Below are 17,822 nucleotides of genomic sequence, written 5' to 3'. Positions count from 1 at the left end.
AAGGGGTGCAGACCATGCAACAAAATAACAAAAGACATAATTCCGGACATTTTTTCTGAGCTGTGCAGAAATCCCACAAATCTCATTTAAGCAAAAGCTTTAGATATTTGGTGCACTCGTATGTTTTTGCCAAGGTACCCTGCATCAAGAATACTGCTGCTGAATAACTCTTAATTTTCTGTACTGTCTTTGTAGGAAGAATCCATAAGATTTTTTACTGATTCTGCTTCAAGAAATCCTCAGTGGGGTTCTTTAAACCACTTCAGAAATATGCTGAGTCTATAATAGTCAATATGCTTACTCTGAAGGGCTTGTCATCTATGTGGCGCTAAAACGCATTACATCCAACCAAAGGTAATCGAGAAAAAAATGGACCATTAAGCGATATAATTTGATACGATTACATTTTGTTTCACTGTTATACTATTCAGGGTTTCCACCCAAAACATTTGCAAATTGAGAATATATGGCCTCCTTAAAAATTGTCTCATAAGTGAACTCTGCTGAAACCTGCTACGAAAATGGGTTTGAATACAGCGTAGTGATGGGAATTCCTTCCTAGTGGCAAACCAGTGATGGTTAGAATTTGGTATTTTTAGCTGTTGCAGACTACAGTTCCAGTAATGGTAAGCCAGATAATTGGCAGAGCATCATGGGAATTACTATCCATGACACTTGGGGTTTAAGATTGAAAAGACGGACAAGAGAGTTGAGGGTGCAACATACAAAGAGGATTAATGGTGCAATCCCCAAGACAACTATAACCAAGGAAAACAACTATGTGCACACTCAAAAGCAAAACAATCTTTATTTTTCACGCATGTGGTTTACAGAGAAGAAACAAATGTTTTATTAGGGGACAACAATCAGGCAGAGTGCAGTCTGCAGTTGAACATATAATGTAATTGGTATTGTAAATGCTATGTTCAGCTGCCCCCTGGTGAAGACCCAATACAGGTATTTTTCTGTAGACCCTCCTACTTGACATATAAATACTGTTTGCTTCGAAAGAGTACATAGTTGTCTTTGCTTGGGCATGACACACGGGGTGTCACATATTTGCCTATCTGCCGATAAACCATACCCAGTACTGATCAATGACAACAATGAGAGGAATTCCATGCATCAATACATGCAAAATGATGACAGCCTGAACATTGTTTCCATGTGGCGACCTAGCCTAAAAATAATATGCAATGCTTTACTGAGCCCTTTTGCCTGCCTTACAGAAAGGATTCCTCAAAGTACCCTGTTCATGATCTGAAACTTTAATATTTCCTGGGGATTCTTTTGTTACTGGGAATTCTGAAGAATCTGAAAGGTAAAACTGTGGGTCCAAGGTCACTATCGTACATGGTGAAGGAAGTCTGCTTGATGGACAACCATAATAATGGATGGACAACCACTGGAAGCTGTGACATTCACCAATATTTAAAGTGGGCTGTGATTAACTTGTACTTTAGTTATATACTCAGATTTCAGGATTCACAGAAAAAAATATTTCTTCTTGAGATGCATTTCTGGAAGTTCTTTTTCTGGAATTTCTTAAGCTGATGTTTAGGATATCCTTAACAAAGAGAATGCTTAAATATCTGTGTCCAAACTGTGACACAAATGGAATGATTTTTAATAATTAGTAATTGAATTGCCAATCCATTTAAAAACCCTCATAATAAAGCATTAAGGCTGCCAGATATTGGAAACAATTAACTTTCTAGCCTTATTATGTTGCATGCTTCCTCTAGTCATTCGATTTATGTCACTGACTTCATTCTCAATATTTCTTAGAAAGGTATATACATATTGAAGCATTCTTTAATTCCTGTGACCCACCATTAAATTGAACTCCAAATAGGTTTGCATTGAGCTTTTTATTCCTTTCATTCCCCTTAAACCTTTCTGTAAGCTTAACAACCCATTCCCGAAACCTTACATCACGACTCCTTAACCTCCTTATATTTACCCTGGAAGCAGGACCTCCTGACCCTACAGGTAAATATTACATTCAGGTGAATAACTTGCAGCGACAGTCTGTGCAGGTCACAGGGCTTGTAAAGAACAGTTGACCAGGCCTCACAATATGGACATCGGCATAACAGCATTTGTAATTATAAAATTCTTATTTTATATGCGCTTACAGATTGCAATTAGGAAAATGAATCAAAGATACACTATGAATCTGATATGCCGGTGCACAATTGCCAGACGCAGTGACATGGGCCATGTGCATGTATTGAGTAAACCCAACAAGGTCAAATAGTGAACTGAAATTAAAATATCCCATTTTCAGAATGGGTTTTATTTTCTAAAGTCTTGCAGTGAGTACACTTAAGAACTGAACAATATGATTATTTATTATAGGTGGAACCCTTCATGGGATGAATCATTTATCAGATGAAAATTCACATCAGGTTAAATGTTATGACCATTTAGAAAAAGAATGACTTGATTACAAATTAAGAAAAAAGCAGTAAGCTTCCTACTTAAGGTTAGATTTGCATTAACATTTATGAGTATTAGGAACTATGCAGACACCTTCTTAACGAGGGGAACCTTGGCTACAACAATGTTATTAACCAAAGCAGCTGCAGGGAAATAAATGCCAGCTAACTGATGTCTAGAACTCATGGCATGGTGGGGGTGCACTGCACAGCTCGATCGCATTGTTACTTTATCAGTTCCTGATAGAACTCGGACCGCACAAATCTGGGCAGGGAGTCCTTCTCCATCAGAGCAAAAATCTTCTTCTGGGCCAGATCAAAGCTGGTGGATGATGGTTCAACCAGGTTCTTCATGGTGACTGCTTTGGTGAAGTGGTCAATGTTGACCTATCAAAAAAGACAGACAGGGTGAAAAGTAAAGATAATTATTGTATGTCTGACTGGAGCTTTGTATGTAGTTGTATTGGTTACTTATTCTTAGTGAATATAACATTTTATATAAAAAAATCATGTACGATATCTCTGACTACTAACCCACCTTCACAACTGTCCCCCTGTGTGAACTATTAGATTACACAAAGTTTCTCTTCAAGTCTTGGCCAGAAGCATAACCGCCAAGGGAATAAATATGAAAGCACTGCCGCTTTCTGTACAGGTCCGGTGTGTAAAGGGTTTCCAGTTATCCTAAAGAAACCTGGCAACCATCAACTAATAATTCATCATTTATACTGGCCCTTGATTGAGATAAAGCTGCGCTGAACAAATGGTCTCTGGACTTCTTTCTCTTTGGCATGAAACGATTTAACATTTAACTACTGTAGTTCATATTTCAAACCACAAAACATCTTATGCTTAGGCCATTTGGAGTACATCACCTCTTTCCATGTATCTGCTCAAGTTCAAAAGTAAATCGCATATATATATATATATATATATATATATACACATACAGCACTATGTTAAAGCTTTTGGCAGTTGTAAAAATGCTGTATAGTAAGAATCTTTTCAAAAATAGACATGTTATCAGATCAGATCAGATGAATAAAAAATACAGTGCAGACATTGTTAATTGTTGACTGTTGTGGCTGGAAACTGATGGTTTTTTATGGAATATCCTCACAGGTATACAGAGGCAACCATCACTCTGTGTTTGATAATCCAAGTCTAAGTTTGAAAGGAAGCCATTTTGAAATTATGTTACACAGCTAGAAAATGCCTTGTTTTAAAGAAGTGATCCCAAATTTTTTAACAGTAGTGTGTGTATATTTTATATATATATATATATATATATATATATATATATATATATATATATATATTGAATTCCCAATATTTGATGGGTGTGCATGGATTTCTTGCATTGTTGTACATATTGGTTATTTCCGCAGCACCTCGAAATCTGAGTTTATATAGTTAATAATATTAAAACAGGGCACCTTAGACATCAAAACACTCATAGATTTGTAAATACTCTGCTGTGTTGCAGTAAAGCACCAAGAATCGTTTACACAGAACAGAAGGAAAATGTAAACTGTTTCAGGGCACAAAAAATGTGTTATTATGGTAGGAATAACACCTGGGGCTGAAGGGATCAGATAAAGGGACTTGGTTAAAGGGCAGTGCACCCCCACTGATTCCGCTCCATGGTAAGCAATAAAGTGCTGTGAAATTACACACGACTCGCCAAAATTGGGGTACTTTGTCGCGGCAGGCTAAGCAATATTTATGTTCCAAATAGGTATTATTATATAGAATGTAATAGATGTGGGCTGATATCTTGCTGTATATATATATATATATATATAAAATCACGAAGAGTATGCCAGATGTTTCAAGCACACAAAGAGGAGGTATATTTAGAATATGTTAAAAAATATTCTATACTATTTAAAAAAAAACAAAAAACTTATTAACATAACATAAACATTTCCTACAACTCTGAGAGAGAAGCTGTTAAGTTGTCAACATGTCAGAACGTATTCCATTTTATTCCAATACCATTTTAGGATCTAATAAAGCTGCGCGTTTTTAAGACGCATTGCACAAAGTACGGTTCGCATTTGTTGACATACAAGTGATGGGATTAAGCCTCACAAAAAGACAACAGCACACACCTATCTTTGTCATACATGGTGAAAGACATTTCGTCAGTCAGCACCACGAGAAAAAAAAATTGGTAGGAAAATTATTTTGGTGAAAAATGCCAGGTTGAAAGCTCAAGCTGTTTCCCAGATACAGTGTATTAACATAATCTTCACAATAATAACGGCTTACTGTGGGTTACAATGTGTACATGCAGCTGGGATCATGGTATAATATTGTATATACGCATTATACACAACGGGGTATTTTCACTGCAGCTCCTTTCCTACACTACGCATTTAGCATAATAAAAGGCCGACATTAACTATACATTATACAGGGATCTACATTACCTCACTGAGGTTGGTCCCTTCTAAAGCAGAGTGAAGTCAGAGAGTTGAATGTTTAACTCTTGCAAATTCATTTGTTAGTGAATATAGAAAGATGGTAGGTAGGTAGATGGATAATCCCACATTTACAAGACTATTGTATCTGGACTGTCCAAATTAGACAATGTTTAATAATATTGCCTCACAATTGGAACCTTGATCTGAAGCAACTGAGGAAGGCCCTGAGAGGCTTATCCTCCAGGAACCGTGACCTCTAGGACTTTTGCAGCTACAGTCTAAATGTCCTAGAGGGCCAAACATATCTCATAATCCAAATACAGGCTAAAGGCACAGGGCAAGCAAAGTTCAATTAAGGTCAATGGACAATCTGAAGTTTAGGACAGACGGAGTACTTGAGGTGAAAAATCAGGCTGAGGTCAAAACTGTGTAAACAAAACAGGAAAACAGCACACCCATAGAGAAAACTGCCCCACTACAATGGAAGGAAAGGGTCGATTTTGTCAGGATTATATAGCAATGGAGAGGTGAAAGGCAAGGTGCACCCATTATGTTGCAATGCCATAAAGCACACAGAGTGATGTCCAGAGACAATAGACACAAACGCATGCGAGACAACATCCAATGCCGAACTAAACAGGGAATCCCAGAGGTAAATCCCTGACTTAAAATATTTCAATGTGCTTTCCAACTGGCCATTATATATTTAATATTTTTAACTTTCTGTTTTCCAACATATGAATAAAAGGTTAGTGCACCATATACTGTATGCAGTTTTGATGCATTAACAATCGGCGACAAGTAATTTTTAGTAGTTCTATTTGATGTTTTACCTTTATTAGGACTGACACATCCCATGTATGATATCATTTAGCAATAGTTTAATTGTATCTTTTATATTATGTAAAATGTTCTAATGCTATAAAAATTCATTGGATAATTAAATGTCGTCCATGGCACTGACAAATTCTTTTTGGAGGTGGTTTGACATTATTTTTAGTGGATAGCTCTCTTTAGTTATTTATCAAAAAATCTAATTTTTGCTCACGTCTATTAGTTTGCAGTAGAATTCTCGTAGGTTTTTTTTGTTAGTGATAGACATAAGTCTGGTGCCAGCTGCCTATCTGGCATGAGTCCAGGTAGACCCATCATCCTGGATTTGACAGTACGGCATGTCACTGACTGCAGCAGTAAATATTTACACAAGTGTCTGAACATAGCCAGGGTCACTGTGCCGCTCCCTTTGAGACTCCACATCCGTAATATGTGGCAGGACCTGCTCCACTGGGATAAAACATCTGTGTAATATGCATGGGAAGAAAAATGTTCAAATTTATGTACGTGCAGCATCCACCCTCCTGCCTCTGAACACATTTGGTACTTGTTTTTCACAATCTCAATCCCCGATCTACCTGAATCACCCTGATTATTCATGGCCAGCAGTTGTACAAATTTATTTTCAGAAGAAAAAAACCTCTTCTACTTATTGAAGGCACATTTATAGAACAGAGAACTAGCCAACAAACAAGTTGTTGTAATAGGAATTTATCCATACATGGATTGACTTTTGATGGCTAGGGGAATTGTAGCTAAAATTACAAGTATTTAAACTTCTTAAACATGGCAGAAACCGCACTGGGAGTTTGTTTCAGAAAGATTAACCATAGAAACGGTGGGAAACTATCTCCAAATCCTACTCTTGTTCAACTGCAGTTGGCTTCTGAAAATGTATCAGCATTCAGATTAAGATCATCTGGGAGATCTAATGGGAGCCGGGAGATGGGAGTCAGGGATGAGCTGGGGGAAAAGGGGTAGCTATTTGGGGGCATAGCTAGCCGTGAATGGAATGGAAAAAGAGCAGAACAAGGAAGATGGTGGAGAACCCAAGGAGAAGTGAGCAAATGTAAACCCCAACTTTTGACAATATTGTATTGCATTCTAGGGACCCATATAAGATATTTAAAAATGATAAATCGACAATATCAATGTGAAAAATATCCAACCTAAAGCAAAACATGGGATAAAAGACACTTTCCACCTGGCTTCATAAGTAATGTGTGGTCCTATGGGTCACACATATAACCTCAACGCATTTCCTTAATTAATGGCTTTTAGAAGAGTATGGTATTATTTTCAACTTCCCACTCCAAAAGACATTTCTTTAAAGACTGCTGCTGAACTCTCCCTTTCAATGTCTGAAGTACCTTGAGAAGTGGTTGAAAAATGTTGTAGCCAACACCAGCTTTTCATATGCATTTTTACAAGTCTTGGTTATTAAAATTGCAAAAAACACCATTTTCTGTAGAATTGTCCTGTTAAAATTGCATATGGATGTTTAAGATCACTCGCACACATAAAATAGCCCCCTGGAAAACATCATTAGTTTCCAGCTTCCATTCTTCACAATTATGCACCTTGTGAATATGACTTCATTTTGTGCCTGACCTTTGAAGCATCTCTATAACAACACATAATGATGGCAACGTTCAGAACATGTACGACAGACCTGCCAAATATGCTTATGGTGTAATTTATGCAAAAAAGGGTGTAGGATTGTGCTAATTCAATATAATTGAAAAACTGCCCTGAGAGCCTATATTGTTGTGTGTGCATATTGACAACTATTTTATCGAATATATTAATAGTCAAGAGGAAATATTATATTTATAACATTTTTGTCCAGCTGTGCATAAAGTAAAATATATAAATATATATATATTTGAAATCAACTTGAGAAAGGTACCAAAAACAATTGTGCCTTCCCTGATTCGTTTCAAATAACTGAGCAGTGCAAAACTCCAGTCCCCAAGGGCCGCAAAGAGGCCAGGAATTCTCTGTTTACTTAACTGAAAAGTAGTTTCATTAATTTTGAATTGAGATGCCTGTGCTCAAGCTGGGATATCAATAATTGTGGTCTGTTTGCAGCCCTCAAGGCACAGAGTTGTGTACCACTGGAATAGCCAGTAATAATTTGCTTTTTATGATAATTAGAACAGTATTTTTTAACTGAAATTAGGCTTGACCAACAGAGACCAATTTAGACTCCAGTTTTGAGATGGCTTGCAGACTCGTGACGCCTAATTTAGATGTGACTCATTGTATCATACACTGATTTACAGACATAGCTGGTTAATTGACCCTTTCCTGCGTTAAATTATATTGTTCTGATAAGTAAATGACTTTCTTATTAGTTTAACCAGATATGGCACAGAAATCTTGGATTCATCACAATCCTAAGGCTGGCTACATTTGTACATAGCGTTCAATTACTCAAATTATTTTTAGAGAGCGTATGCTTTCTTTTTAGACGTAACGTACCTCGGAGAGTTGCGAGGTGGGTAAGGTTATTCGAAAGTCTGGTTTCTTTTATATTGGTCGCTGCATGTGGTTGTAGGAATGCTGTAGATTTAAGCTGTTCGGTTGACTAATGAGGTCTGATAAACAGTGTGTTGACTTTCAGCTATTTTAGACGTTGTGTCTAGAATTTTAAAATTGATTCTTTTCTTGAAAAATAATTAATATGCCTGTTTAATAAAGCTAGAGTGTGTTTTTACAATGAAAGGAGTGAAGAAACCTGTAGATACACAATGTCTTCCCTGTAGAGTTGCTCATTTACTCCCTACAGATTTGGAATTTGAGTGGTTCAGTTGAGGCATGTATAGGACTCCCCTTTTAACTATTTTGTAAACAGATTCTAACTTAGCTTAAGCCGGAAAACAAAAGTGTACATATCAAAAAAGTGTTACTAAAGTAATTAAAGATGTAAAAAAAAGTGATAAGATAAAACATGATAAAATTAGACAATTCTGTTATTTATGCTGGCAAAAGAGGAATGACAACTACAATTGAGAATATCCTACAAAATGTGCAGTAATGTGATTCCAGTACTACACAGCAGATTTTATATTTTATTTAGCTTTCAATAAGGCTTTTAGGAAATTCTGTCAAAACGGGTAGAAAATAAAGCATTTTCTTTGTTTGCTCTAAGACGTCTTCTTCGCTATACATCAACCACCATATTTGTATAACAGCAGAACACATTTACCGGTAATTCTTGCAGCCTCCAAAACATTTTATCAGCTCAATGTCCCTTTAATTATCTTGACTTACCATGAACCGCAATAAAGCTAGAATGTGAGCTTTCCCACTGAAAGCTATGATAGAATTATTAATTACTGTTATTATTATCAAATGTATACGCCCCATACATGATTATTACTGGAAGCCCCTTCATCTGAAAGGAAAAGTCTACGTAGATGGGCCAGAGTGTGTGAGGCTATTGGAGTGTGGGGTAATAAAGGAATTATTATTATGTTCATCAAACGGGTGTACTTAAATTGGTGAATTAGTTTAGGTTAAAATGAAAGGTTGAAGGCTATAGATAGAACACTAAAGTGTCATTGAGGTTATATGGGATCTACTTGGAAAACTGGGATTGGGTATCTGATATTTGGCTAATTCATCTAACCATGAGCAGTGTGAGAACCAGGGATATGAAAATATCAAGTGACAGGGATTACAAGAAATGTGTGGTTTTGAGGATAAAGGATAAAAACACATAATAAATCTATAAATCTGATTAAGCAGAATTGTTGAGTGTGCTAAATACACATCTACCAGATCTCCACACATGATTCTACACACTTTTACACTACTTTTTATGGTGGGAAAAGGTGTAAAATACCTGCTTGCTAATCATACCTGTCTGCATTCGAAATGTGTAATGTAAAAACTGAATCTCCCCTCTCTCACTCGCTAAATATTCACAATTCACACACAGTGTGCTTTATGAGCTCAATATAAACACCAAACATGTCCCTAACATTTATTTTGTTATGTCAAATGTGATCCCTAATGAAAGGGTATACATTTACACAAACTTCGTGTGATACTTGTAGACATTGATTGATATCAAAATAGTTTTGGATTTAGATAACATAGAATGTGTCGGCAGATAAGACCCATTTGGCCCACCTAGTCAGCCCATTAACAGGTCCAGCAATATTCTAGAAGCTAAAACAATCTTGTGAGATTAAGTGTGAGTATTTCTATAGCACATAATTTGGCTTTTGTTTAACTGTAATTCAGAGTAATAGTCCTTTATCAGTGATCACTGCTGTCCATTTGTAACACCTTGAGAGATACGTCTCAATCATTTGGGCCCAGCTTTTGCTGAAAAAAAATGCCAATGAGGTAGATTACACTCCCAAATTCAGAAATAAAAATGATTAAAATTTAATGATTAACTGTATTTTATGTTTTTTGTGCAATACAGTATTTAAATCATATTATCAGAAATGTTACTTCCACGAGCAACTGCCCCAGGTTCTGCAAGTTGAGGGCACTTCTGAACTGTCCATTTTTTACATCAGCACAGGACATAACCTCTGTCCCAGGATCCCTAGCTACTGCTCTGCATATTATATTATATTTCATATATAATATTATTGTTTGATGATGGCTTATGTAATCTATTATTACTGTACCTCTCTTGGAGCCTCCGTTTGGATGAATTCCTCATAGATTTTCTTGGCCTTAACTGCAAGCTTGGCTGGGGACTTGATCTTTCTATACTCTTCACAAGCCATCCAGAACTCAATGTTCTCCTCACTGAATTCCGACTTCAGGAAGTTCTGGAAGGTGGAAAGTCCATCTGTATAATTGGTAAACATGACAAACAACATGAAAACATTGACAAAACAACATTAATGCATAATGATAACGACATGCAAATATGGAGAGTCATCATAGTTTGTAACATCTTCCAATCACATTACAAAATGCCAACTCTTGGAGAAATATTTTTTAAAAGTTTGTTTTAAAAAGAATTGTGTGACACAATTGCTAAAAAAAACCCCTTTATAATTACAACAATGACATTGTACAAACCTTTTCAAAGGCTTGGTTGAGTTTTACTGTACCTTTTAATGCATATTGACTCATATTTTCATTATTGTAAGCCACATGAAGATCTAAAATTAAAAGCAGCTGAAAGCCGTATTCCACAATATTTTGACTAACGGAAACAAATGTAATGAGAAAGATGGAGATGCTGTCTTGATGATAAGAAAGAATACCCACATGGTGCCTTCCTGTATCAGGCGTGTAACACGTATCACCAATGCGTCTTGTCTCATTCTTTCGACATTGTTTACTCTTTGCAGACATTTGTGTATGTTACAATAAGATGTCCCATAACCTCAAAAGATATGAGGCATCTGACTAGGGGGAAAAAATCCAAAGGATCCTATTGGGAACTATTTCCTATTTCTAAAAGGAAATTATTTCATAGCCTCAAACTTGCCCCCCACTTATATGTGAGTTTAATAAATGCATTAGTTATATAATGTATAAACAACATAGTGTGGGCTGTGTTTATTTGGAATGCAATGAAATGCAAAGGCACTTAATACTGCTATGACGGTACATTTTTCTTAGTATTGAGTAAAATGTCTCCACGTATGACAAAATGTAATAATAAATTCACGAAAGCTTTGTCGCTATCTCAGTATGTCACTGGGTGTCCACAATATTATAATTATAGCTGGCACTGTTTCCAGAACATATCTACAGCACTCGAGGGGGAAAAATTTCAGACCGTAATAATCTTCAATACTTTAAGAATAAAATTAATAAGCTATGACATTGAAGGGAAAAGCCTTGTGAATACCGTACTTTATGATGAGCACTCTGGCCAGTCCTACATACATAAAAAAATGGAATCCCATTTTTAAAATCTGCACAGATCAGGGTATTAAAACAATCAGCCAAACTTGGGGAATGGTTCTAGAAATACAAAGGGATGGGCAGAGTGTCAATGGCAAGGTTTGTGAAGGCCCAAAGAACATCATTAAATTGTCCACCACAGACCCCTATAAATGTCCACCATGAGCAATGTCGGTGCCCACCCCTGGACAATGCTACAACTACCATAGTTTTTCATCCTTGGATGTGTAGACCAGTGTTCCCAAACCAGTGCTCAAGGCATATTAATGAGAATGACTTAGTAATTCTAAATACTATTTCGAAAGGGAGGTTTAAAATACATGGACTGTTGGTATGCCTTGAAGACCATGTTCAGAGCTGGCGGTCAATTATTAGCTTATTACTTTTTATGTCAGATGCCTGTGAGTGATACAGACCTGAATAAATAGGTATAAATGTGGTTCTGGTAAACATGATATATTTATCAGTTCTTTCCTTTAATCTGGTAATATGTGTAAATTGTAACGATACATTCCACATATATTTGAAATTTTTGTCAGGTGTATCCATTTTCTTTTTTTTCAAATTTTTTTTTTCCAAGACACAAGGTGTCTCCATTTTCTTTGGTCCTCCATGTTATATATATATGCCTCTTCTTATACAACCAATCCACAACAAAGGTTCACAAGCTCTAATTCAGGTTATTTTCCCAGCGTGAGGAGTAAGGTTTAACTACTCTATTTATTTCATGATGAGACCTGTGTTTAGAACATGTGCCTGCATTTGGCATTTAAAAGTGATGAAAAGAGACCCTTCTCACTTTCCGTGTCCATGTGCTGCTGTGAAAGCAAATTCGTGAAATGAGGAGAGCGGGTTCTGTTTATTTCTTTATAATATAGGGATCACCGATTCTGTAAACCACGTCAATCAGATTTCTTGGCTCTCTCCTTGCTAATTTGGGAACCCTAAGCTGTAAAGATTTCAGATTTTAGGAAGGTGGAAATGTCTTATGAATATTATCGAGATTTAGATAACTGTATACATCATAATTATGTTTGGTACCCATGTCTAAACATTCAGGATGAACACTCTTAAGAATACTTTATTATTATTAAATACTATTAAATACTAAAAAATATATAGCTGACAATGACACCTAAGTTATCAATTAGCAACCCTATTTTTTACAAAAACAAACATTTTTAATGTATTAAAGAGAGAGTTTACAGCCTTAGATAGAAATCCGTAAGCTACAAACTTTTCACTTAAAACTGATGAAATAGAATTGATTTATATAAATATATATAAATAGAATTGATTTATATAAATATATATAAATAAGAATTCTAGAATGTGTCCTATTATTACCCTTGCCTCTCTGCACGGCCATGGCAAAGGATTTCTTACTAAGCATTGTGGAACTTTGCAGTATAACTAACTGTGAATAGGAAAGGAGATTGCCTTCGCACCTTCAGTCCGGTGTCACCTATCAGTTATTGGAAAACATGGTTCTGGGTGTCATATTGGGATTTAAGTGGATAGGGCTTACTGTAATTACAAAAACTATTTGCCACTATGTGTAAAGCACAAGCGGATGTCAGTCACATACAGTCACACCATGCTGCAGAGAATGCTTTGCAGATAACCCAACAGTAATCATCGGTTGGAATCTCATATACTGCTGAGCTACCCCCCTCATGTGTTCCTGTTATACCCCCCCATACCATAGCACTTGATTTTACCCTCAGACAGGGCTCGCTTCCCCCTCTTCTTGTTTGGTTCCTGGCTCTTAAATCAATATAATCTTTGTCTTGCGGAGTAGTCAAACCCATTTACCTCCATTGATGTGGACAGCATATTCCTCCTTGTGATTCTGTATTTATTGGATATTCTCAAATGAGGTGGGAGGGATATGTCAAAGTTGCCTAGGCGCATAATGTTATTGTGGACCCCCTTTTTACCAGATATGGTGGGGTTGTCTAGGATTCTATGTTTCCTGTTGTTCTGTATGTTGTAAGCCATGTGCATGAAATACCTACAATAAACCTTGGTATATATAAAAAAATAGTACCATTTGAAGCATCAGGTGTGGTGGACTGGTGATGACGAGGCGGCCCTGGCACTTTAAGGCTAGAAGCCATCTGATGACATAAGTGCAGCCGCGCTCTATGTTTTAATCCAGCCGGAAGCAGCACACTAGATCAACCTGCCACTGGAGCGGCAGATCGGGTGAATGGGTGGTGCTGATGGCCAGTGGCCCACTGTGCATTTGCTCGTTGTGCCAGATGGCCACTCCAGCCATGCACCCCAGGCAGTGTTTTAAGACATGAATGGATGACGTATAGATCTCCAGCTGTTGTTCTACATAAACCCACATCATCCTCAGTCTACAATATCCTAAAGCTGCAGTATGTTTTTCTTTTGTTTCAGTTTTCCATTGAAGAGCCTTGGTGAAGGATGTGCTTACAGTATCATGTATAATGGATCACTACAGATGTATGGAAACACCAGTGTTTACTCTGTAATATATATTCTCCAAGCACTGAGAAAAAATCATTTAAATAGATATGTATTCTCAGATTATTACAGGGTTTTATTTCACACAAAAAGCAGGTAACGTGATGTGGTGATGTTTTCTAGATTTACCACCTCTATTTAATGTGTCTTGGCTGTGATGGGATCACACAACCACTGTCATTTAAATTGCAGGGGGGAAAAAAGGCTGTGTGTTCTTCGTTGGGTTTGACGAAAGTGCTGGTCCTAAGAACCAAAGTATGCTGTAAATTAGGCAGAAACTCCTGTCTATGTCAAAAATTGTTTCCTGGGAAACAAGAAATGCCTGCGCCAGAAGCGTCGGGGCTCACAAAATTTGCTGAAACGGACGAGTTAAGGCCCCCTGAGGTCGATGGGTGTTCTAGCACGCACATTCTATGTTACCATGGTAACTAAGATCTCCCTTAAATCTGAAAAAACATTATTGTAAGTCTAACTGACAAAAACAATTAAAAATAAACACAAATATCTACAACAAACAGCCACTACATGTGAGTTTGTAAAAACACTGGCCAATGTCTATCATCACCAGTAAATTGCACATCCATGGCTTTGTTTAACTATATCTCAGTTTTGTAATACTTCACGTATTTTTCAATATGTTGGATGAATTGCAAATTTTGAGCTGATTCAATTAGAATAAATGAATAAACATATGTTAAAAAAAAAATTTTGGTAGCGAAGATTACAGATTGTTATTAATACTATAAAAAAAAAGTGGATAAAATAACAGATGGTTTACTTTTATGTACATACTGAACGCAGTATGTTCTCTATCAAGTGAGAAGCACAGCGTGGAGGGTTTCAGACTGAGTCACGAAAAATTACAAACGAGGGGGACTTTGCGCTATCCTCCTAAACCTTTCCAGGAATTCAAACCAGGACAGGGTCATCCCAGCCCAAAGGACAGGAAGGTCAGGCTTTTCCAGCAAGAGACAAATTCTACTTGTGGGAAAAGAAGAAGCATCTGAAGGGTCAACGGCATAGAGGAGTGCGATGCTAAGCTTGTGGCGAGGGGATGCAGACAGGATGCAAAAGCAGCGGACCCGAAACAAGACGAGAAGGAGACTCACAGCTGTTCTGAAGCAGTTTCTCCAGAGAATCTTTCCATTGCGAGCTCTCTTCTGCCGACGGTCTAAAAACACAGATAATATCTCAATCAGAAGATAAGCATTATATGAAAAATATAATATTATAATATTAAATATTATTATAATATACATAAGTAACACATGCGAGATACACCATATGATATATTAGTAGTAATCAAATGGAAAACATACTCCGCCTACCTCATTCAGGATGCCTATTACGGTGATATACATTATACGGTATTATACAGTAAGTTCAGATTTCTTTTCTGCATTGTATATGGAGAAATGTGTGAATTACTTTGGTGGGTCAGACACGCGGGGTTAAAAAAACCTATTATAGGTTGATCTGTTTATCATGAATAAAGGCTGTTAGTTCCATTTATACATGTCTTTATGTACCAAGCATGATTTTTTGTTTTTTTTTTACATTTTTGTATAAGTTTTGTGCTAAATTGGAATGCAATGCATTTCTCGTCTTTCTAGAGAAGTTACTGTCTCTTTAAATGTTTGAGTGAACAATGACATGAAGGCACTGTACATCTTCAACACTGAGCCACCAGACCCACTCTGGATGTCACATTATGAGGGGAACGGCTCGTGAGCAGATCCAGGCCCTCTCACACAGAGATCAGAATTGTCACACTAGCCTCGGGTCGCGCTTTTCGATGACAAGAACAAAGCGGCTTGTACTTTGGGATATTTTACAGTTGCGTAGTAATTGGTCCTCAATTAGATTATGAAGGTTTCTGTATCACAATATTCCGCAGAGCCCTGTTACTTATTGAGCTGATTAGAGAAATAAAAGGAATACAGACATCATGCAGGACACCTACATGTTGCTAAGAGGCTATGGGCCCTAATAACAGTCAAATGGGCAATAATGGGCAAAATATATATTACCGTTTAAACTTTGGGGGTCACTCAGCTGTTTTCTTGAAAAACACGGAAATTGCTAGCAGTGCTAACAAAATTACAATAGTGTTTTCTAATTAATTAGCCTTTTAAACATTTTAAACTTGGATTTGTTAACACAATGTGACCCCAAAACTTTAAACGGTACTGTAGTATATATATATATAGTGATTATAATTCTAAGTAATTATATGTGTTGTTAAATGGCAGGGGCAGGGGAAGTAGGGAGCAATTTTAGGACTGATTGAGTAAGGGAAACAAAATAGGAAAAAGGAATTAGTTTTGGGGGAAAAAACATTTTCCAAACCAAATAAGGAATGCAAGACAATGTAAAAATCAAGTCACGGAGATAGCATGAAAACTGGGTGATGAACTCAACAAGCTGGCCACCAGGAAATATTCTGAAGAAGTTTTGTGAATTATAATTATTTTAGAAGAAATCATATTCAGAGATATATTTTATAGTATACAATAACAAGAGAAAACATTCATTACACGAACACTTACTTGGTAGCCTTTGTTTGTTTTTCAGGCTTTTCAGGGTAGGGGATGATCAAGTCAATGGAAGTATCTGGCTTCTGGAGGAGGGTCCCAAGTTTGGTCTTTATCTCCTTGGCTCTAAAGAATAATAAATAGATAATTATGCATATTTAAAGATAACGACAGATGAGAAAAGCTGCTGGTAACATAACTTGTGAATAGGTTTTACATGTTTTAAAGTAAAAACAAGTATTTTATGCATGCTTGTATTTTTTGATTGTGGGTTTTGTCCAAACCAGATATAAGAAACGTGGGTATGTTTGCATTGTCCTTCTTAGTTACCAAAATAAAGCAAACGTGTAAACAATATTAAAATCATAAAGGTGGGTGAATAGGTATATTTTGTCATGTTGCCCCTATAAGAGATTATAGGAGAATAAGACTTAGCATACAAATACGCAACTTTGGCGTAAGATTGGGTGAATATTGTACAGATGTAACCTTTTCTTGCAATTGTTGTTCTATATTTGTATTTTATAGATGTGCCTATTACATTAAACTATTTTTGTAAACTCTACCATAAAAAATAAGTTATTATTTTGAAAAGTAACTTTTAAAAGCTTCCCTTTTAACACTACAATGACTAATATAATTAAAAAGTGATCACGAAAAACTGAGATTAATAAATAAATCATCTCATCACCTATATAATGTCTGGGCATTTGGTTATCTCAAATGAAAAAAATAAAATAAAATATATATATATATATATATATATTTTTAAATGTAATCAGGATATCATTTTAAGCACTACGTAAAACTGGAAATTAGATCAAGGACCACTTGGCTTATAAACAAAATATATAACGCAAGCATTATTCTCTAACACAAAACAATAGGACAATGTTTCTCATAAATTACATTTCTAAAAGCAGCCGATTCCCTAAGCTCAGTTTGCATGCAGTCAAATTTTATTCCTGCTAATTTGAGAAATTATTCCATCGCAATAAATAGAGACATCATCATCTCTTTGTGCATTGTGCCTTTGAATATGTTTCCGCCTTGGGACATCATATCACACCTTTTAATATTAAAGCGTTGCCATGAATATATTATGCATTATTTATGTACCATTTTTTTCTTTTAGTGAAAGAGAAGCTGTTGGCGGTGCTACCTTTGTTTACCATGCAAGCAGTTTCTATAAATTG

At 36.3% G+C, this 17,822-nt stretch overlaps 1 protein-coding gene across 1 annotated transcript in view; it reads right to left on the bottom strand.

The window, feature by feature from the left end:
* Window positions 1-784: 784 nt before the first annotated feature.
* Window positions 785-17,822, bottom strand: part of RGS5 (regulator of G protein signaling 5) — a 34,897-nt gene continuing 17,859 nt past the window's right edge. The window contains exons 2-5 of the mRNA XM_053468748.1: window positions 16,642-16,752; window positions 15,202-15,263; window positions 10,357-10,523; window positions 785-2,828 (exon numbers count right to left, since the gene is read on the bottom strand). Of these exons, the coding sequence (XP_053324723.1) occupies window positions 2,667-2,828; window positions 10,357-10,523; window positions 15,202-15,263; window positions 16,642-16,752 (502 nt within the window). The 3' untranslated portion in view covers window positions 785-2,666. The remainder of the gene's footprint in view (window positions 2,829-10,356; window positions 10,524-15,201; window positions 15,264-16,641; window positions 16,753-17,822) is intronic.

Source organism: Spea bombifrons, chromosome 6 (genome assembly GCF_027358695.1).
Source record: "Spea bombifrons isolate aSpeBom1 chromosome 6, aSpeBom1.2.pri, whole genome shotgun sequence".
Lineage (NCBI taxonomy): Eukaryota > Metazoa > Chordata > Amphibia > Anura > Pelobatidae > Spea > Spea bombifrons.
The sequence above is the reverse complement of the archived record's forward strand: the minus strand, read 5'-3'. Positions and strand labels throughout refer to the sequence as shown.